This window comes from Bufo gargarizans, chromosome 8 (genome assembly GCF_014858855.1).
Source record: "Bufo gargarizans isolate SCDJY-AF-19 chromosome 8, ASM1485885v1, whole genome shotgun sequence".
NCBI classification, from domain to species: domain Eukaryota; kingdom Metazoa; phylum Chordata; class Amphibia; order Anura; family Bufonidae; genus Bufo; species Bufo gargarizans.
In genome coordinates, this window is record NC_058087.1 from 73,069,584 (window position 1) to 73,091,924 (window position 22,341).

The following is a 22,341-nucleotide window of genomic DNA, read 5'->3' on the forward strand; positions in this document are numbered from 1 at the left end:
GGAGCTAGTGAGTCCATCGGTTAGTAGGGGAGGGGGGTTTCTTTGGGATGATGTAGACCTTTTTACAGATAGGGTGGAGTTCGTCATTAGGAGATCGAAAACGGATGTGGAAGGCAGGGGTCGCAAGGTAGTGCTATTTGCGGTCTTAGGTTGTTTGATGTGCCCAGTCCAGTGTATGGGGTGGAGGGTGGGGGGCAGTGTCTCCTCTTCTGGTGCGCAAGGATGGGTCTTTCCTTTCACGCTTTCAGTTTACAGCAGTTTTCCGAAAGTGCCTGGGTCAGTTGGGCAGAGAAGTGGAGGGTTACTTGAGTCATTCGTTCAGAATTGGGGTGGCAACAGAGGCAGCTCGGTGGGGTTTGAGGCAGGAAGTGATTAAGCAGATAGGGCGGTGGGAATCGGTCCGGTTTCGTTCATATATCCGTCCGGAAAGATTGTAGCACTTAGTGTGTTAATTTTGCACGTGGGATGCGTGTTGCTATCTTTTTTTCGTTTCTGTCATTACAGGTTCTGAGCCCGCTTTAGTTTGGATCTTGGGCCATTCGTACGTTTTTTTGGGGAGCCATCCGGGCAGCGGTTCGGCCAGATGGTCAACAGTTAGGGTTTGAACGGTCTACAGCTGTGGTAAGATGGCTGGGTCGTAGGGGAATGATGTGTGTGTGTGTTGCGCGTAATGGCGGAGGTGCAGAGGTTTGTTAGATTGGACAGGGCCCTGGATGTATTGGTCCTGCACGTGGGGGGCAATGATTTGGGGGGGCGGCCGCTAAGGGAGTTGAAGGATATAAAGTTTGATCTCCTTAGTTTGTGGTCTCTGTTCCCGAGCCTTGTGACTGTATGGTCGGACATAGTCCCCCGTAAGGTGTGGAGGGGTGCGCATTCGGTGGAAGGAGTGAACAAGGCGAGGGTGAAGGTTAACCGGGCCATAGGCCGGTTCATGGCAAGGAATGGTGGAGTGGCAGTGAGGCATGTGGACCTGGAGCAGGGTGTTGGGGGGGGGGGGGGGGGGGGGGGTTTTGGCGAGCGGATGGGGTACATTTGAACGCTGTAGGTTTGGATATGTGGTGCTTGGCCTTGTAGGATGGGATTGAGACGGCGTTGCGTGTGTGGAGGGACGCCTGGTGCTTAAGGGGTCAAGCCCGTGCGTTTGTGGCGGTGGGAGGTCCTTGAAGTTGGTGAGATTCTAAAGTATGAGGATGGGAGGGCTCCACGGTTGGTGCTGGACTCCCATAGTTGGTGGTCGGTTGTGGATAATTTTGGGGGGTGGGCCGTCAGGGGTGCCTCCAAGCTGGCGTTTAACGGCTGGTGGCAAGGCAGCTCAACCTGGTAATAAACTTCTGCTGTTTGGGGCTTCCAGGACCTCCCCGTTGGGATTCAGGGATATGTTACAGTTTGGGATTAAAAAGTTATTTATTATATGTATTTATGTAATAAAATGGCTGCTGTGGCCAATTTAATCCAAACTGGGTGTCAGTGGTGTTATTGGGAGTTGGCCGAGCCCGGGGTAAGGGCTGGGCCGGGGTGGGATGGGGAGTGGCTTGGGACGGTGTAGTGGGTAAAAGGGGGAGTGAGCGGGGTATAACAAATACCCCCGTCATGTAAATTCTGAAAATTAATAAGTGGATGGATATTTTTCAGCAACAACTGCAACCAAACACATTGCAGAATTTAAATGGGTTCACCAGATACTAGTAAACAGCAATTATACAAGGGAAAGTAATACCGGAGTGCAGTGTATTCATTTCTAAGTGTGCACCATTTCGGGGACTGCCTCTGAAGAAGCAAGCAGCATTATTGTCTGATGTCCATGGGCACAGGGGACAACCTACATATCTGTACTCTTTGGTGTTGCTGTATTGTGTTGCATGCTTTCCTGACTTTAGCAATGACAGGCCTGTATACCGCAGGTGACCACTGCAGTCAATCACTGGCCTCAGCAGTTACGTTATCACTGCAGTCAAGAAGATGACATCAAGGCTGCGGAAGTGCTGGAATGGAGGGGCTTCAGGAAAGTAAGAATAACCTATTAATTAATTTTTTTTATACTAATGGGTTCACTGCCGTTTAATAAAAAAAACTCAGACAACCCCTTTACGAGATGTGACTGCTGCAGCCAGGTAGATGACAGAAAGATGTGCACTCCTGACATGCAACACTATGTTGACCGCAAACAGGGCAGCATAACTGGCCTGACAGGTTCATTTACAAATTATCCTTTTGATCATGATCCCAACATAAAAATGAATTTTGTGCAGAAAATCTGCAGTGTAATACAGTAGCAGCTAAGTAGATAACATTTTCAAAATATCATCTACACGCTGCGGGAATTAATCTGCAATGTGGATTTTGAAATCTGCTGCATTTGCATTGTTTGTGCGGATTTTCAGTGCAGATTTCACCCAGACTAGAGCTAAATCGGCAGCAAAATCCATAAGTAACATATAAATTTTGCTGGGGAATTGCTGTCAAAATCTGCACGACTATCTGAGCGGGAAAGCCACATTGACTACACTGTCATGCGTATTTACCCTTACTGTGCTCAGTGTATAAACAGTATGCAGTAACCTCCAGTGTTCCCCCTAGTGGTGGATAGAGGTAGACAAATTTTACATTTATGTCAACACAGGGGATTTGAGTTCTGTATCAGAGAAAGAAAGAGACGACAGGTAAGGAAATCAAACAGCACAGAAGTTGTTATTCCAACAACTACACAGGGCTCCAGACAAAATTTAGGAGCCAAATTTAACATTTTAGTCGCCAAATTTAAAATACATAATTAAGGTATAATAATAAAAAAAAAAACACACGTCTTACCTAGGGTTGTCACGATACCAAAATTTTGACTTGAGGGGTTAATAGTGGCGGATCGCAGCGCGCAGTCAGATGCTGGGTGCAGGGTATGGGATATGCCCAGCACCCGCAGCCTGCGTTTGTATTAAGCATAAACTATATTCATTGGTGGCGCAGTGGCCACAGCCCCTCCCCTCCTCCTCGCTTCTATCAGCCCATTGGTGGCAGTGGCAGCAGCGGTACAGGGGGGGAGGGACTGCCTCCTTCTCCCCTGTGCTGTTCAGAAGAACATGGCACGTGCTGACAGCAGTGCGTGCCATGTCAGTTCAATTTGAAAGCGACAGAGCAGCGGAGGGTCTAGGCACAAATGGCAACAAGACTACAAAGTCTTGTCACCATTTAACAATTCTAAGTCGCATTTGTGACCATTTTGGTCGCCATCTGGAGCCCTGCTACAGTCACAGCAAAAAATGTAATCAACATCTTGATTACAGTAAATGGTCATGAATGTTTTGTATGCAAGTATTGTGGCGATAAGGACAGGCAGTCTGCTGTGCTGCCAACATACTTTATACTATAATAAACTATGGTATTTAATGGCTCATGTAACAGCTTTTCATGTTTCAGAACAGAACATAGAACCATTTACCAAACGTAAGGTTAGCATTATAGCTCTATGATGTTGTTAACCACTATGTAACAAGGGGGTTAATGCTGATGAATACCCAACCATGAGAATACTACAGAGCTGGAATGAAATATGCATGAAATGGTGGCCCAGATTTCAAAGAGATTCTCTGGAACATCTGCATTCTGCAGCAAAGTGAGCCAAGGACAATCGGGTAGCAGATGAGGCTTGGCTATAAACGTAGTGTTTAACCCATTAATAGACTGAACCATTTTAGGGTATGGCACGTCTGATATTCTGTAACATGCATTTTGAAATTTATGGTAAAGTAATGAGTTTCAATGTTTAGCCTTCAATAGAAAAATAATAGCTAGTCTCTTTGAACCAACATGGCTTTTTCACCCAAGAAGCCCCACTAATAGCCTTCTCTATGGGATATCTGCTTTCTAATGTAATCCGAGAAAAGAAAATAACTTCTTGTGAAATGGAAGTCCTTTATCAGATTTGTGATTGTGGTGAATTGCATGCATTTTTCTAATCAGTTTTTTTTTCTGATTGCAGGTTTCTTTTTTTCTTATTGCTTTCTGTATATCATTATAGGGGCAGACATCTTGCCTCAGATATGCATCACATGGAAGATTTTAACAAAGGTTTTAGCTCAGATTCCATGTTGAAAACTGAGCTCCACCCGCGCTAAAACCTCCTCATCGTTCTCAATGGGAGTCTGTTCCACCATTCATGTGGCCGAGCATTTTTAATGTATGGTTTTCCAGACCGCAACAAAATTGGACATGTCCATTCTTGCCGCCGTTACCATGCGGGACCCATATGAAATCGTGACAGGAGCCTGCTCGCGGTTTAGCTGTGTTCATTGGAGCTAAACCGAGAAAGGAAGTCCATTTCCCATCAAAAACCATGACAGAAACCACGGCGGCCATGGGATAAGCTGCGGATTTTGGACATTGTCAAAATGTGTGAACATGCCTTTACAGAAGACAAATGGACCACAGGAACCTGTAGTCTGGAGGCAATCATTAACGTCTATGGGAGAGTTTTCTAGGCATGCTGTGTGCAGAGGTCATTGAGCAGAGAGGAGTGGTAGATAAGCTGTGGCTATCATCTTTTATCAATAGTGTGAACCTGTGTTATATATACAGTAGGTGATACCTTCCATAATAATTCTGCCTATGATGATAATAAGATGACTGCACTTTAATGAACAGGAAGGGTCTGTCTGCTGAGAGGTTCAGCGGTCAGAGTGAAAACTGCAAGATTTGATTATTTTATTATATCATACATAGAGACATGGAAAATAAAAATTCCCCCAAAATTCTTAAATTCATAAAAACTTGATTTACACAATAGGTCATTTTTGGACAATACACTCCCTCTAATTCTGGAGAAAGTAGAATGGAGGCGCTCCGTCAAGCTTTGCTTCTAAGACCTTCCAGGCAGCTACTTAAAAAATGTGGGTTGGGCATCATACACCATGTGCCAGCTATGCCCGTATTGCAGCCCGCAAACAGCGAGTCCGCAATATACGGGCATCGGGTCTGTAATCTGGAAGGTGCGGAATGGAGGCACAGATCGGATGCCCACAGAAGAACTACAGAGTGCTTCCATGGGTTTTCTGTCCGTGCCTCTGCACTGCATAAAAGTAGTACCTGCACTATTGTTTTGCGGTGCGGAGCATAGGATGTGGATAGCGGACCCCATTCAAGTGAATGGGTCTGTGTCCGCAGATGGTGGGCACACAGTCGTGTGCATGAGCCCTTATCAACAGACCTGGAGTACTTACCTGCAGTATCCTTTGGAGTATGGACGGAAGTGAGATATATGCAGCCATGCTACTAAGGACTTCCATTGTCAGACTTTTTAATGCTAAAACAGAAAACCAAATGAGAAATACATGAACTCACACATGTGAAAGGGTTGTAGGAAACCTATAGAAATACAAATGAGTCTTTAAATTTGTTACAAGTGAAAAGTGGGCCAGTTTACTACAGCATCCAATCACATTCCAGCTCTCTTCTTTTCAGAGGCCATTTAGAAATTGAAAGCAGTTACGTGATTAGTTGTTGTGGGCAAATGATTCTCTTTACCCTTTTTTACGGTAGTTTTCATAAATCTGCCAAACAAGGTCTTCGGTAGTAAGCAGATTCATCAGTTGAGAGCATAACATGTATAAAGATATTTCATTCTGCATATAAGGCTTTATGCAGGCTCAGACTGGCCCACAGGGGTATTGGTAAATTCCCATTTGGGCCCCTAGTCGCCCACCCCCTGCACAAGTGACACATAACACAGTAGACTTACTGCACTACATACATATGTACAATGTACAGCACCTCAACCAGCCTATGTACATATAAAATACTTGATATATTTTTAACCCTTTCAACCCTGGGCCAGTTTTCACCTTTCTGCCCAGGCCATTTTTTGCAAATTCGACATGTCACTTTATGTGGTAATAACTTTAAAACGCTTTTATTTATCCAGGCCGTTCTGAGAATGTTTTTTCGTCACATGTTGTACTTCATGACAGTGGTAAAATTGAGTACATTTTGTATTAAATTTGGTATTTATTTAATAAATTAATCAAAAATGTGGAAACATTTGCAAATTTCAATTTATCAACTTTTATAATAAATAGTAATAACTCCAAAAATAGTTATTACTTTAAATTCCCCATATGTCTACTTCATGTTTGGATCACTTTGTGAATGCCATTTTATTATTTTTGAGGGACGTTAGAAGGCTTAGAAGTTTAAAAAACAAATCTTGAAATTTTTCAGAAAATTTCCAAAACTCACTTTTTAAAGGACCAGTTCTTACAGAATAGAAACCACCCAAAAATGACCCCATTTTAGAAATAACATGCCTCAAGGTATTCAAAACGGATTTTACAAACTTTGTTAACCCTTTAGGTGTTCCACGAGAATTAATGGAAAATGAAGATGAAATTTCAGAATTTTACTTTTTTGGCAGATTTTCCATTTTAATCCTTTTTTTTCCCGCTAACAAAGCAAGGGTTAATAGCCAAACAAAACTATTTATTGCCCTGATTCTGTAGTTTACAGAAACATCCCATATGCGTTTGTAAACTGCTGTACGGGCACACTGCAAGGCGCAGAAGGAAAGGAAGCCATATGGTTTTTGGAAGGCAGATTTCACTGGGATAATTTTAAGTTGCCATGTCACATTTGAAGACCCCCTGATGCCCCCCTAGAGTAGAAACTCCCAAAAAAGAGACCCCTTTTTGGAAACTACGGGATAAGGTAGCAGTTTTGTTGGTACTATTTTAGGGTACATATGATTTTTGGTTGCTCTATATTACACTTTTTGGGAGGCAAGGTAAAAAATTAAAAAAATTGCTGTATTGGCACAATTTTTTTTATTTACAGTGTTCATCTGACAGGTTAGATCATGTGGTATTTTTATAGAGCAGGTTGATACGGACGCGACAATACCAAATATGGTTGTTTGTTTCAGTTTAACATAATTAATCATTTTTGAAAAAAAATGATTTTTTAGTGTCTCCATATTCTGAAAGCCATAGTTTTAACATTTTGGGCAACTGTGTTATGTAGGGGCTCATTTTTTTTCGGTATGAGATGACTGTTTGATTGGGACTATTTTAGGGTGCATATGATTTTTTGATTGCTTGGTATTGCACTTTTTGTGATGTAAGGTGACAAAATGGCTTTTGACACTTTTTTTGCGGCGTTCAACTGAGGGGTTAGGTGATGTGATATTTTTATAGAGCACGTTCTTAAGGATGCGGCGATACCTAATATGTCTACTTTTTCTTTTTTTACTTATTGTACAAAATATTTTTTTACTTTATATGTATACTTTTTTATTTAAGTTTTACACAATAACAGCATTTTTTTTTTTAGTGTCTCCATAGTCTGAGAGCCATAGTTTATTTTTTATTTTTTTGGGCGATTGTCTTGGGTAGGGTCTCATTTTTGGGCGGATAAGATGACTGTTTGATTGGTATGATTTTGGGGTGCATATGACTTTTTGAACGCTTGCTATTGTACTTTTTGTGATGTAAGGTGACAAAAAAAATTGCTTTTTTTTACATTTTTATTTTATATTTTTTACGGTCTGCACCTGAAGGGTTAGGTCATGTGATATTTTTATAAAGCAGGTTGTTACGGACGCGGCGATACCTAATATGTCTAATTTTGTGAAACAAAAAAAATAATGTTTTAGTGTCTCCATAGTCTGAGGGCCATAGTTTTTTTTTTTTGTTTTTTTTGGGCGAGTGTAGGGTCAAATTTTTTGCAGGATGAGGTGATGGTTCAATTGGTACTATTTTCGGGGGAATATGCCTTTTTGATCACTTGGTGTTGCACTTTTAGCACAGTTTTTTTTTACTTTTGTTTTTTTATTTTTATTTTTTTGACTGTTCACCTGAGGGGTTAGGTCATGTGATATTTTTATAGAGCAGGTAGTTACGGACGTGGCAATACCTAATGTCAATTTTTCTCTTTGTGCTTATTAAAAAAAAAATATATTAATTAATTTGGGGAAAAGGCCGCTTTTTTTTTTTTACTTGAAACTTTATTTTATTTTTTTTACTTTTTTTTTTCACTTAATTTTTAGTTCCACTCTGGGACTTCAACTTTTGGGGGTCTGATCCCCTTTACAATGCATTACAATACTATACTGTATTGTGATGCATTGGCTGTAAGTGTATAACAGACTAATACCCTTCAGCCAGCTTGCCTGTGAGATCCAGGGGGCTGGATCTCACAGGCTGTCACAGAAGGCAGCCAAAATTCCTAAGTAAAGCATAGGGCTGCCTTCCTTTCCATCGGGTCCCCGTCACAGCAGCGCAGGGACTCTATGGAAGCTCTCTCCCTCTGTACACATCACACGTGCCGTGTCCTCTTTTCCCCAGGACCTACCTTCTCAAAGTTGCTACGGGGACACCCACAGTTAATCATCTGGTAGCATCTTGCTGCTATGAGCCGGTAATATTTGAATGTATCCGTATGGTATACCCCCAAAATAAATTTTACCGGTGGGCCCTAGGCACCCCAGTCAGAAACTGGCTTTATGCACACGTCAGTGTCCGTACTTTAGGTAAACAATGGATCTACAAAATACAGATACCTTCCATGTGCTCTCCACATGGGCAAGACATGTTTTATAATTTGCCAAATGGCCATAGAGATCCCAAAATATATAGATGTGTCTTGGCAACATAAAAATGAATTAGTCAGTGTGCTAGCCGCAAAACATGAGGACAGCACATGGATGAAAATATGGTCGTGTGCATGAGGACTTCACATCTTAGGTAGGTAAATCGGAGGAACAGATTATTATTGGAGATACCGTATCCAGCATAACTGGAATTCACCGAATCCCCACTGACCATTAGGAGATCTGAAAGAAGATCTGGCAGATTTCCAGGATAAATGCCAGCTTTCTACTGGACAAATAAATGCAACTGTATTTGTTCAGCAAAAAGCCTGTATTTATGCTGGAAACTCACTGGATCTCATTATAGTCAAAGGGGATCTTGCGGTGCCTGGCTATGCCGGATACGGTAGCTCCGGTAGTCTGTTCCTTTACCTGGAACAGATTACCAGATTTACTTGTCGGAGATGTGAACCTAGCTTTTTTTTTTTTTTTTTTTTTTTTTTTTTTTTTTTTATGGCCGGCATACGTCTGTTTTAAGAACAATGGTAATCTATGGGGTTATTTACACAGCTGGTTTTTTTTATTTTTATTGCCAGTGACTAATGGATGTAAAAAAATAGAACATTTTATAGTCACAACTAACATATTATATATATATAAAAATGGAGTGAAGAGTTACAAATAGGTATTACATTAACTGAATGGCAAAATGTGTTTTCTAATATAACTACATTCTTTTGCAGTGTCACCCACAGAGAGGCATTAGTAAAAACCTACTTGAGATATTATACTCCAAGTAAACTACCGTATTTTTCGCCCCATAAGACGCACTTTTCCCCCCCCAAAAAATCGGGGGGGGGGAAGTGCCCCTGCGTCTTATGGGGCGAATGCTGGATGCGATGTAGAGTAAGCTGGGGAGGGACTGGGAGGAGGAGCTGGGGGCCGGGTTTTCTAATATAACTACATTCTTTTGCAGTGTCACCCACAGAGAGGCATTAGTAAAAACCTACTTGAGATATTATACTCCAAGTAAACTACCGTATTTTTCGCCCCATAAGACGCACTTTCCCCCCCCCAAAAAATCGGGGGGGGGGGGGGGGGGGAAGTGCCCCTGCGTCTTATGGGGCGAATGCTGGATGCGATGTAGAGTAAGCTGGGGCCGGGGGAGGGACTGGGAGGAGGAGCTGGGGGCCGGGAATAGCGGCGGGGCAATCAATGTACTATAGCCCCGCCCCTCCGGTATACTAATATTAAATGTCTTATTCAATTAAATTGTATTATATATGCCCCCTCACTCCTATATTGCTAATCGTACCTTAAATCCTATTCCTAGGTGCTGTAATGCAGGCCTGGGGGGGCAGCGTAATTCCTTGATGTCACGTGCCTGTGCCGCCTACTTTATGAATGAAGCAGGCGGCGCAGGCAAGTGACGTCAGCGAGTGAGTGGGTGGGTGGGTGCTCGATCGAGCCGATCTGTGGATGGCACAGTTAAGGGGGGGGGGGGGGGGGGGGTCTGTGGATGCCACTGTTATGGGCTGGGGGGCTGTGGATGGCACATATATAACAGTGCCACCCACAGATCCCCCCCCCCCTGTAACAGTGCCATCCACAGATCCCCCCCCATAACAGTGTCCTTCACAGATTCCCAGTAATGGTGCCACCCACAGACCACCATTAGTTCCAAACCCACCAAAAGCACACCTTTTGGTTAAAAATAATTTTTTTCTTATTTTCCTCCCCAAAAACCTAGGTGCGTCTTATGGGCCGGTGCATCCTATAGGGCGAAAAATACGGTACATATAATGTTCCCGAATTGTCCAAGCATATGTTGGAGAGACTGCAGGAAAGTGGGTACCCTGTTGCACACACTATGAGAATGTTAACATATTAAACCTTTTTCGAAAGCTACTGGATTGGCCTTAGACTCGATATTGGGATATCATGTGGAGGTAACCCCTCAACTGGCACTGCTTCTAAATAGCTTCCCACCAGAGCGTAGATGTTAATGGCTACTAAGTTAGCGATCACGAGAGAGTGGAAATCAAGACATATACCCCATATCCAAGAGGTATTGAGTTCAGGGAATATTACATGTCCATACGAGAGGGTGATCGCGCACATTCAAAATAAAAGGAATACTTTTCAATACAGGTGGACCAGCTGGATAGAAAGCAAATATTACACACCTTGAGGCTGGAACTAATATGTTTGACCTGCAATACTGTTTCGGGAGCTCTTCTCCCTGGTTAATATTTAGTGATTTCTTCATCTTTCTATTTAGTTATGTACATTTAATAAAAACCTATTCTTTTGAAGTGAAATAATCTACATACATTATAGATACTTCAAGAGGTTGTCCGGTCCCAAAATCAAACTTATTTTTATGTGCTCCTAACACCCCTCACCATCCAAACATATGCCCCAAATACCTGTTTTTCATTTCTGAGCTTTCCTTCCCCAGTGGAAGAGATAACATTATCCTGGCAGATCTGTTTACTTTCTCCCCTTCTTGTTTTGTTGAATACATAACTTTATTGATACACAAGCCTGGCTGCACTGCACAGTGATGAGTCACAGGCTGGACACGCCCCCACTCTGCTCTGTCTGCAGCAGCTACTTTATCTATAACTCCTGTGTCTTTCTATCTACACCCAGACATGAATCTACTTCTCACTCAGTGTCTAAATCCCATCACTGACCGTCCACAGGCTCTGCCCTCACTATCTCCAGAGTGTAATAAACAGCTTGTGTAGCCAAACACATCTGTATCTAATCCTATCATGTATGTGTGCCTGATACACAGCCTGTGTGCGATGCTCCCTGCTAAAGTATGTATCTAATCCCATCTTCTATGACCCAGCCTGCTGAGCTGTGTATCTAATCCTATCTTGTATGATCCTGCCTGCTGAACTGTGTATCTAAACCCTTATGCACACACCCGTATTCATTTTGTTATCCACATTTGTTGCAGTCCTATTGAGTTCTATGAATTTGAGGACCGGAATAGGACATGTTCTATCTTTTCTGGAAGTGACATAGGGATATGGAAGGTACACTGATAAAGTCCCTGTGCTTTCCACATCCGCATGTCAGTTCTGTGAAAGATAGAACATGTCCTATTCTGACCTCCACAGTCAGGGCCCCCATAACGGTGACCTCCACAGTCAGGGCCCCCATAACGGTGACCTCCACAGTCAGGGCCCCCATAACGGTGACCTCCACAGTCAGGGCCCCCATAACGGTGACCTCCACAGTCAGGGCCCCCATAACGGTGACCTCCACAGTCAGGGCCCCCATAACGGTGACCTCCACAGTCAGGGCCCCCATAACGGTGACCTCCACAGTCAGGGCCCCCATAACGGTGACCTCCACAGTCAGGGCCCCCATAACGGTGACCTCCACAGTCAGGGCCCCCATAACGGTGACCTCCACAGTCAGGGCCCCCATAACGGTGACCTCCACAGTCAGGGCCCCCATAACGGTGACCTCCACAGTCAGGGCCCCCATAACGGTGACCTCCACAGTCAGGGCCCCCATAACGGTGACCTCCACAGTCAGGGCCCCCATAACGGTGACCTCCACAGTCAGGGCCCCCATAACGGTGACCTCCACAGTCAGGGCCCCCATAACGGTGACCTCCACAGTCAGGGCCCCCATAACGGTGACCTCCACAGTCAGGGCCCCCATAACGGTGACCTCCACAGTCAGGGCCCCCATAACGGTGACCTCCACAGTCAGGGCCCCCATAACGGTGACCTCCACAGTCAGGGCCCCCATAACGGTGACCTCCACAGTCAGGGCCCCCATAACGGTGACCTCCACAGTCAGGGCCCCCATAACGGTGACCTCCACAGTCAGGGCCCCCATAACGGTGACCTCCACAGTCAGGGCCCCCATAACGGTGACCTCCACAGTCAGGGCCCCCATAACGGTGACCTCCACAGTCAGGGCCCCCATAACGGTGACCTCCACAGTCAGGGCCCCCATAACGGTGACCTCCACAGTCAGGGCCCCCATAACGGTGACCTCCACAGTCAGGGCCCCCATAACGGTGACCTCCACAGTCAGGGCCCCCATAACGGTGACCTCCACAGTCAGGGCCCCCATAACGGTGACCTCCACAGTCAGGGCCCCCATAACGGTGCGGTGACCTCCACAGTCAGGGCCCCCATAACGGTGACCTCCACAGTCAGGGCCCCCATAACGGTGACCTCCACAGTCAGGGCCCCCATAACGGTGACCTCCACAGTCAGGGCCCCCATAACGGTGACCTCCACAGTCAGGGCCCCCATAACGGTGACCTCCACAGTCAGGGCCCCCATAACGGTGACCTCCACAGTCAGGGCCCCCATAACGGTGACCTCCACAGTCAGGGCCCCCATAACGGTGACCTCCACAGTCAGGGCCCCATAACGGTGACCTCCACAGTCAGGGCCCCCATAACGGTGACCTCCACAGTCAGGGCCCCCATAACGGTGACCTCCACAGTCAGGGCCCCCATAACGGTGACCTCCACAGTCAGGGCCCCCATAACGGTGACCTCCACAGTCAGGGCCCCCATAACGGTGACCTCCACAGTCAGGGCCCCCATAACGGTGACCTCCACAGTCAGGGCCCCCATAACGGTGACCTCCACAGTCAGGGCCCCCATAACGGTGACCTCCACAGTCAGGGCCCCCATAACGGTGACCTCCACAGTCAGGGCCCCCATAACGGTGACCTCCACAGTCAGGGCCCCCATAACGGTGACCTCCACAGTCAGGGCCCCCATAACGGTGACCTCCACAGTCAGGGCCCCCATAACGGTGACCTCCACAGTCAGGGCCCCCATAACGGTGACCTCCACAGTCAGGGCCCCCATAACGGTGACCTCCACAGTCAGGGCCCCCATAACGGTGACCTCCACAGTCAGGGCCCCCATAACGGTGACCTCCACAGTCAGGGCCCCCATAACGGTGACCTCCACAGTCAGGGCCCCATAACGGTGACCTCCACAGTCAGGGCCCCCATAACGGTGACCTCCACAGTCAGGGCCCCCATAACGGTGACCTCCACAGTCAGGGCCCCCATAACGGTGACCTCCACAGTCAGGGCCCCCATAACGGTGACCTCCACAGTCAGGGCCCCCATAACGGTGACCTCCACAGTCAGGGCCCCCATAACGGTGACCTCCACAGTCAGGGCCCCCATAACGGTGACCTCCACAGTCAGGGCCCCCATAACGGTGACCTCCACAGTCAGGGCCCCCATAACGGTGACCTCCACAGTCAGGGCCCCCATAACGGTGACCTCCACAGTCAGGGCCCCCATAACGGTGACCTCCACAGTCAGGGCCCCCATAACGGTGACCTCCACAGTCAGGGCCCCCATAACGGTGACCTCCACAGTCAGGGCCCCCATAACGGTGACCTCCACAGTCAGGGCCCCCATAACGGTGACCTCCACAGTCAGGGCCCCCATAACGGTGACCTCCACAGTCAGGGCCCCCATAACGGTGACCTCCACAGTCAGGGCCCCCATAACGGTGACCTCCACAGTCAGGGCCCCCATAACGGTGACCTCCACAGTCAGGGCCCCCATAACGGTGACCTCCACAGTCAGGGCCCCCATAACGGTGACCTCCACAGTCAGGGCCCCCATAACGGTGACCTCCACAGTCAGGGCCCCCATAACGGTGACCTCCACAGTCAGGGCCCCCATAACGGTGACCTCCACAGTCAGGGCCCCCATAACGGTGACCTCCACAGTCAGGGCCCCCATAACGGTGACCTCCACAGTCAGGGCCCCCATAACGGTGACCTCCACAGTCAGGGCCCCCATAACGGTGACCTCCACAGTCAGGGCCCCCATAACGGTGACCTCCACAGTCAGGGCCCCCATAACGGTGACCTCCACAGTCAGGGCCCCCATAACGGTGACCTCCACAGTCAGGGCCCCCATAACGGTGACCTCCACAGTCAGGGCCCCCATAACGGTGACCTCCACAGTCAGGGCCCCCATAACGTGACCTCCACAGTCAGGGCCCCCATAACGGTGACCTCCACAGTCAGGGCCCCCATAACGGTGACCTCCACAGTCAGGGCCCCCATAACGGTGACCTCCACAGTCAGGGCCCCCATAACGGTGACCTCCACAGTCAGGGCCCCCATAACAGTGACCTCCACAGTCAGGGCCCCCATAACAGTGACCTCCACAGTCAGGGCCCCCATAACAGTGACCTCCACAGTCAGGGCCCCCATAACAGTGACCTCCACAATGCCCCGAGTTACATCCAGTGCCTTCTGTGCCTTTCACAGTGCCCCATGTGACATCCAGTGTGCAAACAGTGCTCCAATGTGCCATCCACAGTGCCCCATGTGACATCCACAGTGCCCCTTGTGCTATCCAGTGCCCCATGTGCCACCCACAGTGCCCCAGTGACATCCTGTACCCCATGTGCCATCTATAGTGCTCCTATTGCCTGCATTGCCATCCACAGTGCCCAATGTACCATCCACAGTGTCCCAGTGACATACAATGCCATCCTCATTGCCCCAATGTGTCATCTACAGTTCTACAGTGCCCCTAGTGAGATCCACAGCATAGCAATCAGCCACTGTGACTGATCGCTATGCTGTCACTCCTGCACAGTGCTTACATCGCATTGTGCAGGAGTCAGTATAGGCTTCACATAGAAGCCTGTACACTGCAGAGAGCGTCCTGCAATCCCGCGCATGCGCACTAGCATACTGCACTTGCGTGGCGAGCTTTCTATTGCAGGAGGCGGTGACGTCATTCATGAGGATCAGTCTCCTGCTCAAGAAAAGAAGAGAAGACTGAGACTTACTGGAAGACCAAAAAGCCTGACAGGAGCATTCACGTGACCATAAGGAGGATCTTGGAACTGGCTGTGCTGTGGAAGGTAAGTACCAGACCAACATTCTTCCCTCCACAGGTTAGAATTATGCCCCAAATTTAGGGTTAGCCCGGAGAACCCCTTTAACTACTGATATAATGTAAAAATACACAAAGATTTTGACGCAATATTTTTGTATCGTTGCCCAAAAACATATTTGATAAATAAGAACAGTGAAATAACTGTAGAATACTGCTAATACATTTTGCAACAGAAATATGTATATTTACTTTGTTTTTTCTTTATTTTTTTTACTTTTTCACTTTCCTTCTACCTTTTCTATATTCATAATCTTATGTGATCATATACAAGATAATCCATATGAACCAAGCACCATATGTACACAGTGATGTAACTAAATGGAGTGTACCTACTGTAAATGATAACTATGTCATTCTTTATTTTGAAAAATTCAATAAAAAGACTATCACCAAATAATAGAACATGTTCTATCTTGTCCATTTTCACGGACCAGCAGCCCCCATACAATTCAAAGGGACCTTGTTTTAACATCAGTTTCTCTTCAACAGTGAAAAATATGTCAGTTAAAACCAGACCATCGTGTGAGTGTAGTCTTAAAGTATTATCAGTATGGAACTATAAAGTTACATAGAAGAAGTATTCTTTAAAACGTGTGTTGGTGGTCTGAAGCAGTTGGCTCTCAAACATTAGGCTACATTCACACGACCATAAGGGTTTTGTGGTCCACAAATTACAGATCCGCAAAACACGGATACCATCCGTGCGCGTTCCGCATTTTGCAGACCGCACATAGCCGGCGCCATTTATAAAATGTCTATTCTTATCTGCGATTGCGGACAAGAATGGGACATGCTCTATTTTTGCAGGGGCGTGGAACGTTACTACGGATGCAGACATCTTTTACGGCCCCATTGAACTGAATGGGTCCGCACCCATTCCGCAAAATTGTGGAAAGGATACGGACCCAGAATTATGGTCATGTGAATGGGCCCTTATTCTGCAATGTCCAGCAGTGTTCAGTATATGGCCCCTGTACTTCTGATGTTATTGGACTTGCATACATGTAACTCGTTTTCTGTAATGTTTTGAATTTTGCTTGGTGTGTTACATGAGAAACTCTTCTGAACATTATTAGTGATCTTTGCTTGCCTTCCTGCCTTTTACTCTCAGGAGCCTGTATGTAGTTACCACTCTCTACCTTTTAGCCTTTTGTACATCTACCCGTTACATGGCTCGTGTACAGTGGTGTATGTCATTTATTCTATTATTGTGATGTGCGGTTTCCTGTGGACCTGGTGCTTTTTTGAGTAAGAAAAAACAACAAACTAAATTTCCCTCACAAATTAGGCAGTGAAAATATAGTACATGCAATTAGCCAAATATGGAGAGAAAAAAACACACCTTTAAAGGGAAGCTGTCATCAACTTTATGCTGCCCATACTAACGGCAGAATAAAGCAGAGACAGGTTGATTTCAGGGGTCTGTCATTTCTAAGTTAAAATGAAGTGATTGCTGAGAACCAAGATCACAATCATTGCAGACTGGGCCTGGAAAAGAGTCACGGCCACCTGGGAAGAGTCCTGGTTATTCATAAATTCCTGCTCTCCCTTCCCACCTGCTGATGATTGACAGGCCTCTACCTACCAATCATCAGCAGATGGGCGGGAGAGCAGGAGATTATTAATAACCAGGACTCGGGTAGATTTGACTCTTTTCAAGGCCTGGGCTGCAATGATTACGATGCTGGTTCCCAGCAACCACTTACTTTTAGCTCATAAGTGACACACCGCTGACATCAGCATTTCTGTCACTATTTTATGCTGCCTCAGGGAGGTTAGCATAAAGTTGATGACAGGTTACCTTTAAGACTCTAATCTAAATCTAAAAGCTGTTTAGACACCATTAACACCATTATTAGTAAAATATTGGTGTGACTGTAAGTTGCACCAAAATTTATTTCTACCACCTAGTATTGTATAATTGTCACCTCTCCTGACATGTGTTTTAGTACCCATGTACATCCCCTCATGCAATAACACATTCTGGAGAAACTTATCTCTACGTTGTGCCATTCTTGCCATCAGGCTGCAATAAAGGTCCAACTAAGTGTTACCAGTTGGCAAAGGGGGTGTCCCTGCACAGTATGATACTGGCAGCACGAATTGGATAACGTCAGACTGTGCAGGGACACCCCCCCCCCCCAGCTGATTACACCAAGATGGACCTTCACTGCCAACTGCTAGTAATTCATTCATAACTTCCAGCAGGAATAATAAAAAATAAATAAATAGCACACTGTAGAGTCATAAGAACAGATGCTCCAGAATAGTAATTACACAGGGAATACAAGTAGTTACTAAAACAGACACGTCAGGAGAGGTGACAGGTCCTCTTTAAAGGGGTCTCCGGGAATTATTTAAAATAGCCGCCAGTAACGTGTCTTAGGCTCCATTCATACGTCCATGGTGTGTTGCGGATCCGCAACACACGCACCCGGCACCCCTATAGAAATGCCTATTCTTGTCCGCAGCTGCGGAAAAGAATAGGACATGCTCTATCTTTTGCGGAGCTGCAGACCCAAAGATCGGGGCCCGCGCTCTGCAAATGCGGACAGCATACTGTGTGCTTGGTTACGAATAAGAACTTTCGAAACGCGTCAACAGCCTACACCTATGAGAATCGAACCTTGTATTATCTGTGCACGTTTGATAATAAAGCCGGAGAACTTGAAACTTCAAGAAAAAGTGAGTGCTGGAGTCTGAAAATTTGTCTATTGTTTCTGCATACTGTGTGCTGTCTGCTTCCATTCCGTCCCCATAGAAAATGAATGGGATGCGGACGTGTGAATGGAGCCTTAGTATGTGATCAGAACTGGCTGCCTCCACTTGCAGAGCTGCCTAGAGGGGGTGAGGCCCACACTACACCACAATAGACCTATGTACTATATGCCATCATGGCTGAGCAGCCTAACAGGAAAACTCACAAACATGTAGCATATGCAGTGCCAGAGCCTAGTGTGTAGTGAGGTCCCCTACGGAGTTCTGCGTAAGGAGGCAACCAGTACCGCTCACATTCTAGGAAAGGCTGCTGGCAGACATTTTAAATCTATTATGGAGAACCCCTTTAAGTGACATTTTAAATGCATTTCTTTACCATCCCTTTTCTTCTACAAATGTATCCGCTTTAGAGTAAAGTCAATGCACATACTGTGAAGTAACAGGAAGTGAAACGCCAGGAAAGCACTTACACTCTGAATACAGCTGAGATGGAGAGGAACTTAAAAGCTTCTGCGGTGACATCATTGCCTCAAGCAGCGGGAACCACAGCTCCTGCGTAGGAAAGTGAACATGTCACTGAAGTAAAAAGGAAGAGTCTCCATAAAATAACACATAGTGGAGCTAGAAGAAGCTTGCCTATTGCTGAAGCCATAAAACTTATGACTTGCAATAGATGTATTACCTAATAAATGTACAAAAAACATAAGCAAACCTATTAGCTAATAAATAGAAGATTCATCTTTCCATACTATGGGGCAGATTTATCATGCCTTCACTCCAGAATTTTGGCTTCAAAATATCGCAAAAATTAGGGCCACACTCCAGTTTTGAAATATGAGTTTCACTCCAGATTTATTATTGACACTTTTTTTTTTAAAGTCGAATAAAAAGTCACAATGTCATGCCAGGAGCAGGGTGGAGTAGGAAAACTGGAGTAGCTTTTCTAGACAAAAGTGGTATGTGTAAGGCTACTTTCACACTTGCGTTCGGGGCTCCGCTTGTGAGTTCCGTTTGAAGGCTCTCACAAGCGTCCCCGAACGGATCCGTCCAGCCCTAATGCATTCTGAGTGGATACGGATCCGCTCAGAATGCATCAGTCTGGCACAGTCTGTCCTCCGCTCCGCTCAGCAGGCGGACACCTGAACGCTGCCTGGCTGTGCGGAGGCAAACGGATCCGTCCAGACTTACAATGTAAGTCAATGGGGACGGATCCATTTGAAGATGACACACTATGGCTCAATTTTCAAACGGATCCGTCCCCCATTGACTTTCAATGTAAAGTCAAAACGGATCCGTTTGCACTATCATGAACAAAAAAAAAAAAAAAAAAAAATTTTTTTTTTTTTGTTCATGGTAATGCAGACTGATCCGTTCTGAACGGAGCCACCGTCTGCATTAATATGAGCGGATCCGTTCAGAACGGATCCGCTCGAACGCTAGTGTGAAAGTAGCCTAAGGATGAGACAAATTTATCAAACATGAGGAAATGATAAATGTGGAATAAAGTACTCCAACGCAGACTCAAGCAAAACTCACCAGGCATTCCCCTCATGATAAATTCTCTGCAAGTATATATTTTCTAAATCTAATAAAATACATAGATCTCATTCAGTGGGGCGGCAGTAGTTCTACTAAACCAAATTTAGGGATGTGAAAAGAATAGGGGAAACATAATTGTACTACATAGTTGTTACTTGAATCCATTCCCGACCTACGATGAAAATGTACATCATGGTTGGGCACTGACCTGCAGAATGAGGTTAACATACCATTTACACTGCATAGAGAACCCCTTAAAACGGAACTCAAGAAACAGTGGGATTGCTGTTTTGTTTTTTGTATTCCTCCCAAAAAATCAAATACAGGCTAATCAATAAACTATATCTACCCTAAATTGGTGTATAATAAAATATAACCAGTTACACAAAAAGTCCTCATACAGCTACCGTACATTGATGAAAAATGGAAGAAAAAAAACTTTTGGGAAAAAAGACCAGTAACTGGATTTTCCATTTAGTCTCCACAACGGCACTAGCAGGAGGTTACCCCGCCTCCCAGGGACAGGAAACAACATGGAGAAAACTGTTTAAAAGCCCCCTCCCCTTTACCTGCTACAGTTAGTAACCTGGGACACAAGTTTGATGCAGAACAAAAATGTATATATTGTATATAAGAAACAAAACATTTCAACAAAACACAAGACCACCAATATAATTGGAGCATAAAGAAAAGGATGGGAATCTCCAGTGCCGTTGTGGAGGCTAAATGGAAAATCGAATTACTGGTAGGAGTAATAGTTATCTTTTCCATACGCTTCCCCAAGGGCACTACCAGGAGGATTTTCAGAGGAATCAACTTATTGTAGGGTGGGATGAAAGCAAATAAGACTTTCTGGGCCGAAAAGTAAGTCCTTGTTGGACAAGACAACTAGTTTGTAGTGTTGGAAGAAGGTAGATGGACTAGGCCAGTGGTGGGCAACCTTATTAGTAAAATGAGCCAAATATCGACAAAACAGCGATTTTTATTTTTTTGAGAGCCAAATTTTTTAAACTTCAAATATATAGGAAGGTACATTGTTAGTTACTTCATAAGGGTATTCCTAACCATCTGAACATACCTTTCTCAATCCTCGACACTACATCTTCTTTCACTCCACAACATTTTACCCTATAAGACGCACATAGGTTTTAGAGGAGGACAATATGGAAAAAAATATTTTTCATTACACCTCAGGTCAGACCACTAATCAGAACCTCAATGTTTGAAATCTCTTTTTATTAGACAAGCAAAGAAATATCACCAAATCGCATGTAGCGCAGTACAGCGGGTGACACATCACAATCAAATCTAGTCATAGATCATCGAAGGCATAGCCTAACAATACAGGTTAGGATGTGACAACCACTCAGCTAGGGCAAGGGGCCCTTAAAGTGATTGATCTTACAAAACAAATGTGGGTAACATTAGATACATAACAGTAAGGGGAGGGGAGGTGGGATGGGGATAACAGCCCTAACAGTGTGTCAACCCAAGGTGCAGTTAGGGTCCCGCTCAGGAACGTCTATATAACTAAGACTAGTTATATTTATCTAAGGTTATGTATATTTATCTATAACCTGGCACAAACAAGTTTTGACTATATCAATGGAGACAACTACAGGGGAGGATAGGAGGCGTGCCGAAAAGAAGGAATGTAATGAAATAAAAAGAAATAAAAGAAATAAAAAAATAAAATAAAAAAGGGGGTTCTGCATATTGATTGAAAGAAGTGACCATCTTCCCATATCCTTAATCAGAGTCCCACTGTCGAGCGTTGTCCCACAGTTGCCAGATCTGTAAAAATCTATTTCTGCTATGGTATGTCCAGCCTATCAGTTCCTCCATCTGGCATATCTGTTGGACCCTACTCCGCCACATCTTCACTGTTGGTGGGTCAACTGATCTCCATTTTACTGGGATTAAGAGCTTTGCGGCCATAAGCAGATGCGTGGCCAAGTTATTTTTTTCCGGGGCGAAAATCTGGGGTAGGGATCCAGAGTAGTACTAGCTGGGCTGAACGTTTCAGGGTTATTGCACAGATCCTGTTAATGGCGCTTTCTACATCTGTCCAGAAGGATCTGATGGCAGGACATAACCACCAGATGTGGGATAAGGATCCGGTGGCAGCAGCACACCTCCAACAAAGATCCGTAGAGAGCAACCGGATTTTAAAAAGGAACTCGGGGGTTCTGTACCAACGCAACGCTGTCTTAACAGAGTTTTCTTGAATTTTTATGCACTTGGAAAAGCTGTGCGAAGATTTCTGAATCCATTTACTGTCAGTGTCACTAAATTCAAGGTGGAGCTCTTTTCCCCACTCAGCAACCCAGGGCGGTACGCTAGAATAGCTCTCACTTAGAATCTGCCTATAAATGAGGGTGGTGCATTTATGAGGTAAATTTGGCAGCAGAACATAATTCTCCAACCATGATGGATCAGGGAGAGGGGTAAATTTGGAAATCATAAACTGCCTACAAGCATTCTCAAAGTCATTTCTTTGAATGAAATCTTTACCAAGGGCAGGTACACCCGAGAGGGCAGTATAGAAGTCGGAAGTGATCTGTAACCCTTTCAAATCT

At 45.3% G+C, this 22,341-nt stretch overlaps 1 protein-coding gene across 1 annotated transcript in view; it reads right to left on the reverse strand.

Moving 5' to 3' along the window:
* VPS8 (VPS8 subunit of CORVET complex) overlaps positions 1–22,341 on the reverse strand; it is a 146,207-nt gene that overhangs the window by 39,755 nt on the left and 84,111 nt on the right. The window contains exons 20-21 of the mRNA XM_044303766.1: positions 18,694–18,775; positions 5,211–5,293 (exon numbers count right to left, since the gene is read on the reverse strand). Of these exons, the coding sequence (XP_044159701.1) occupies positions 5,211–5,293; positions 18,694–18,775 (165 nt within the window). The remainder of the gene's footprint in view (positions 1–5,210; positions 5,294–18,693; positions 18,776–22,341) is intronic.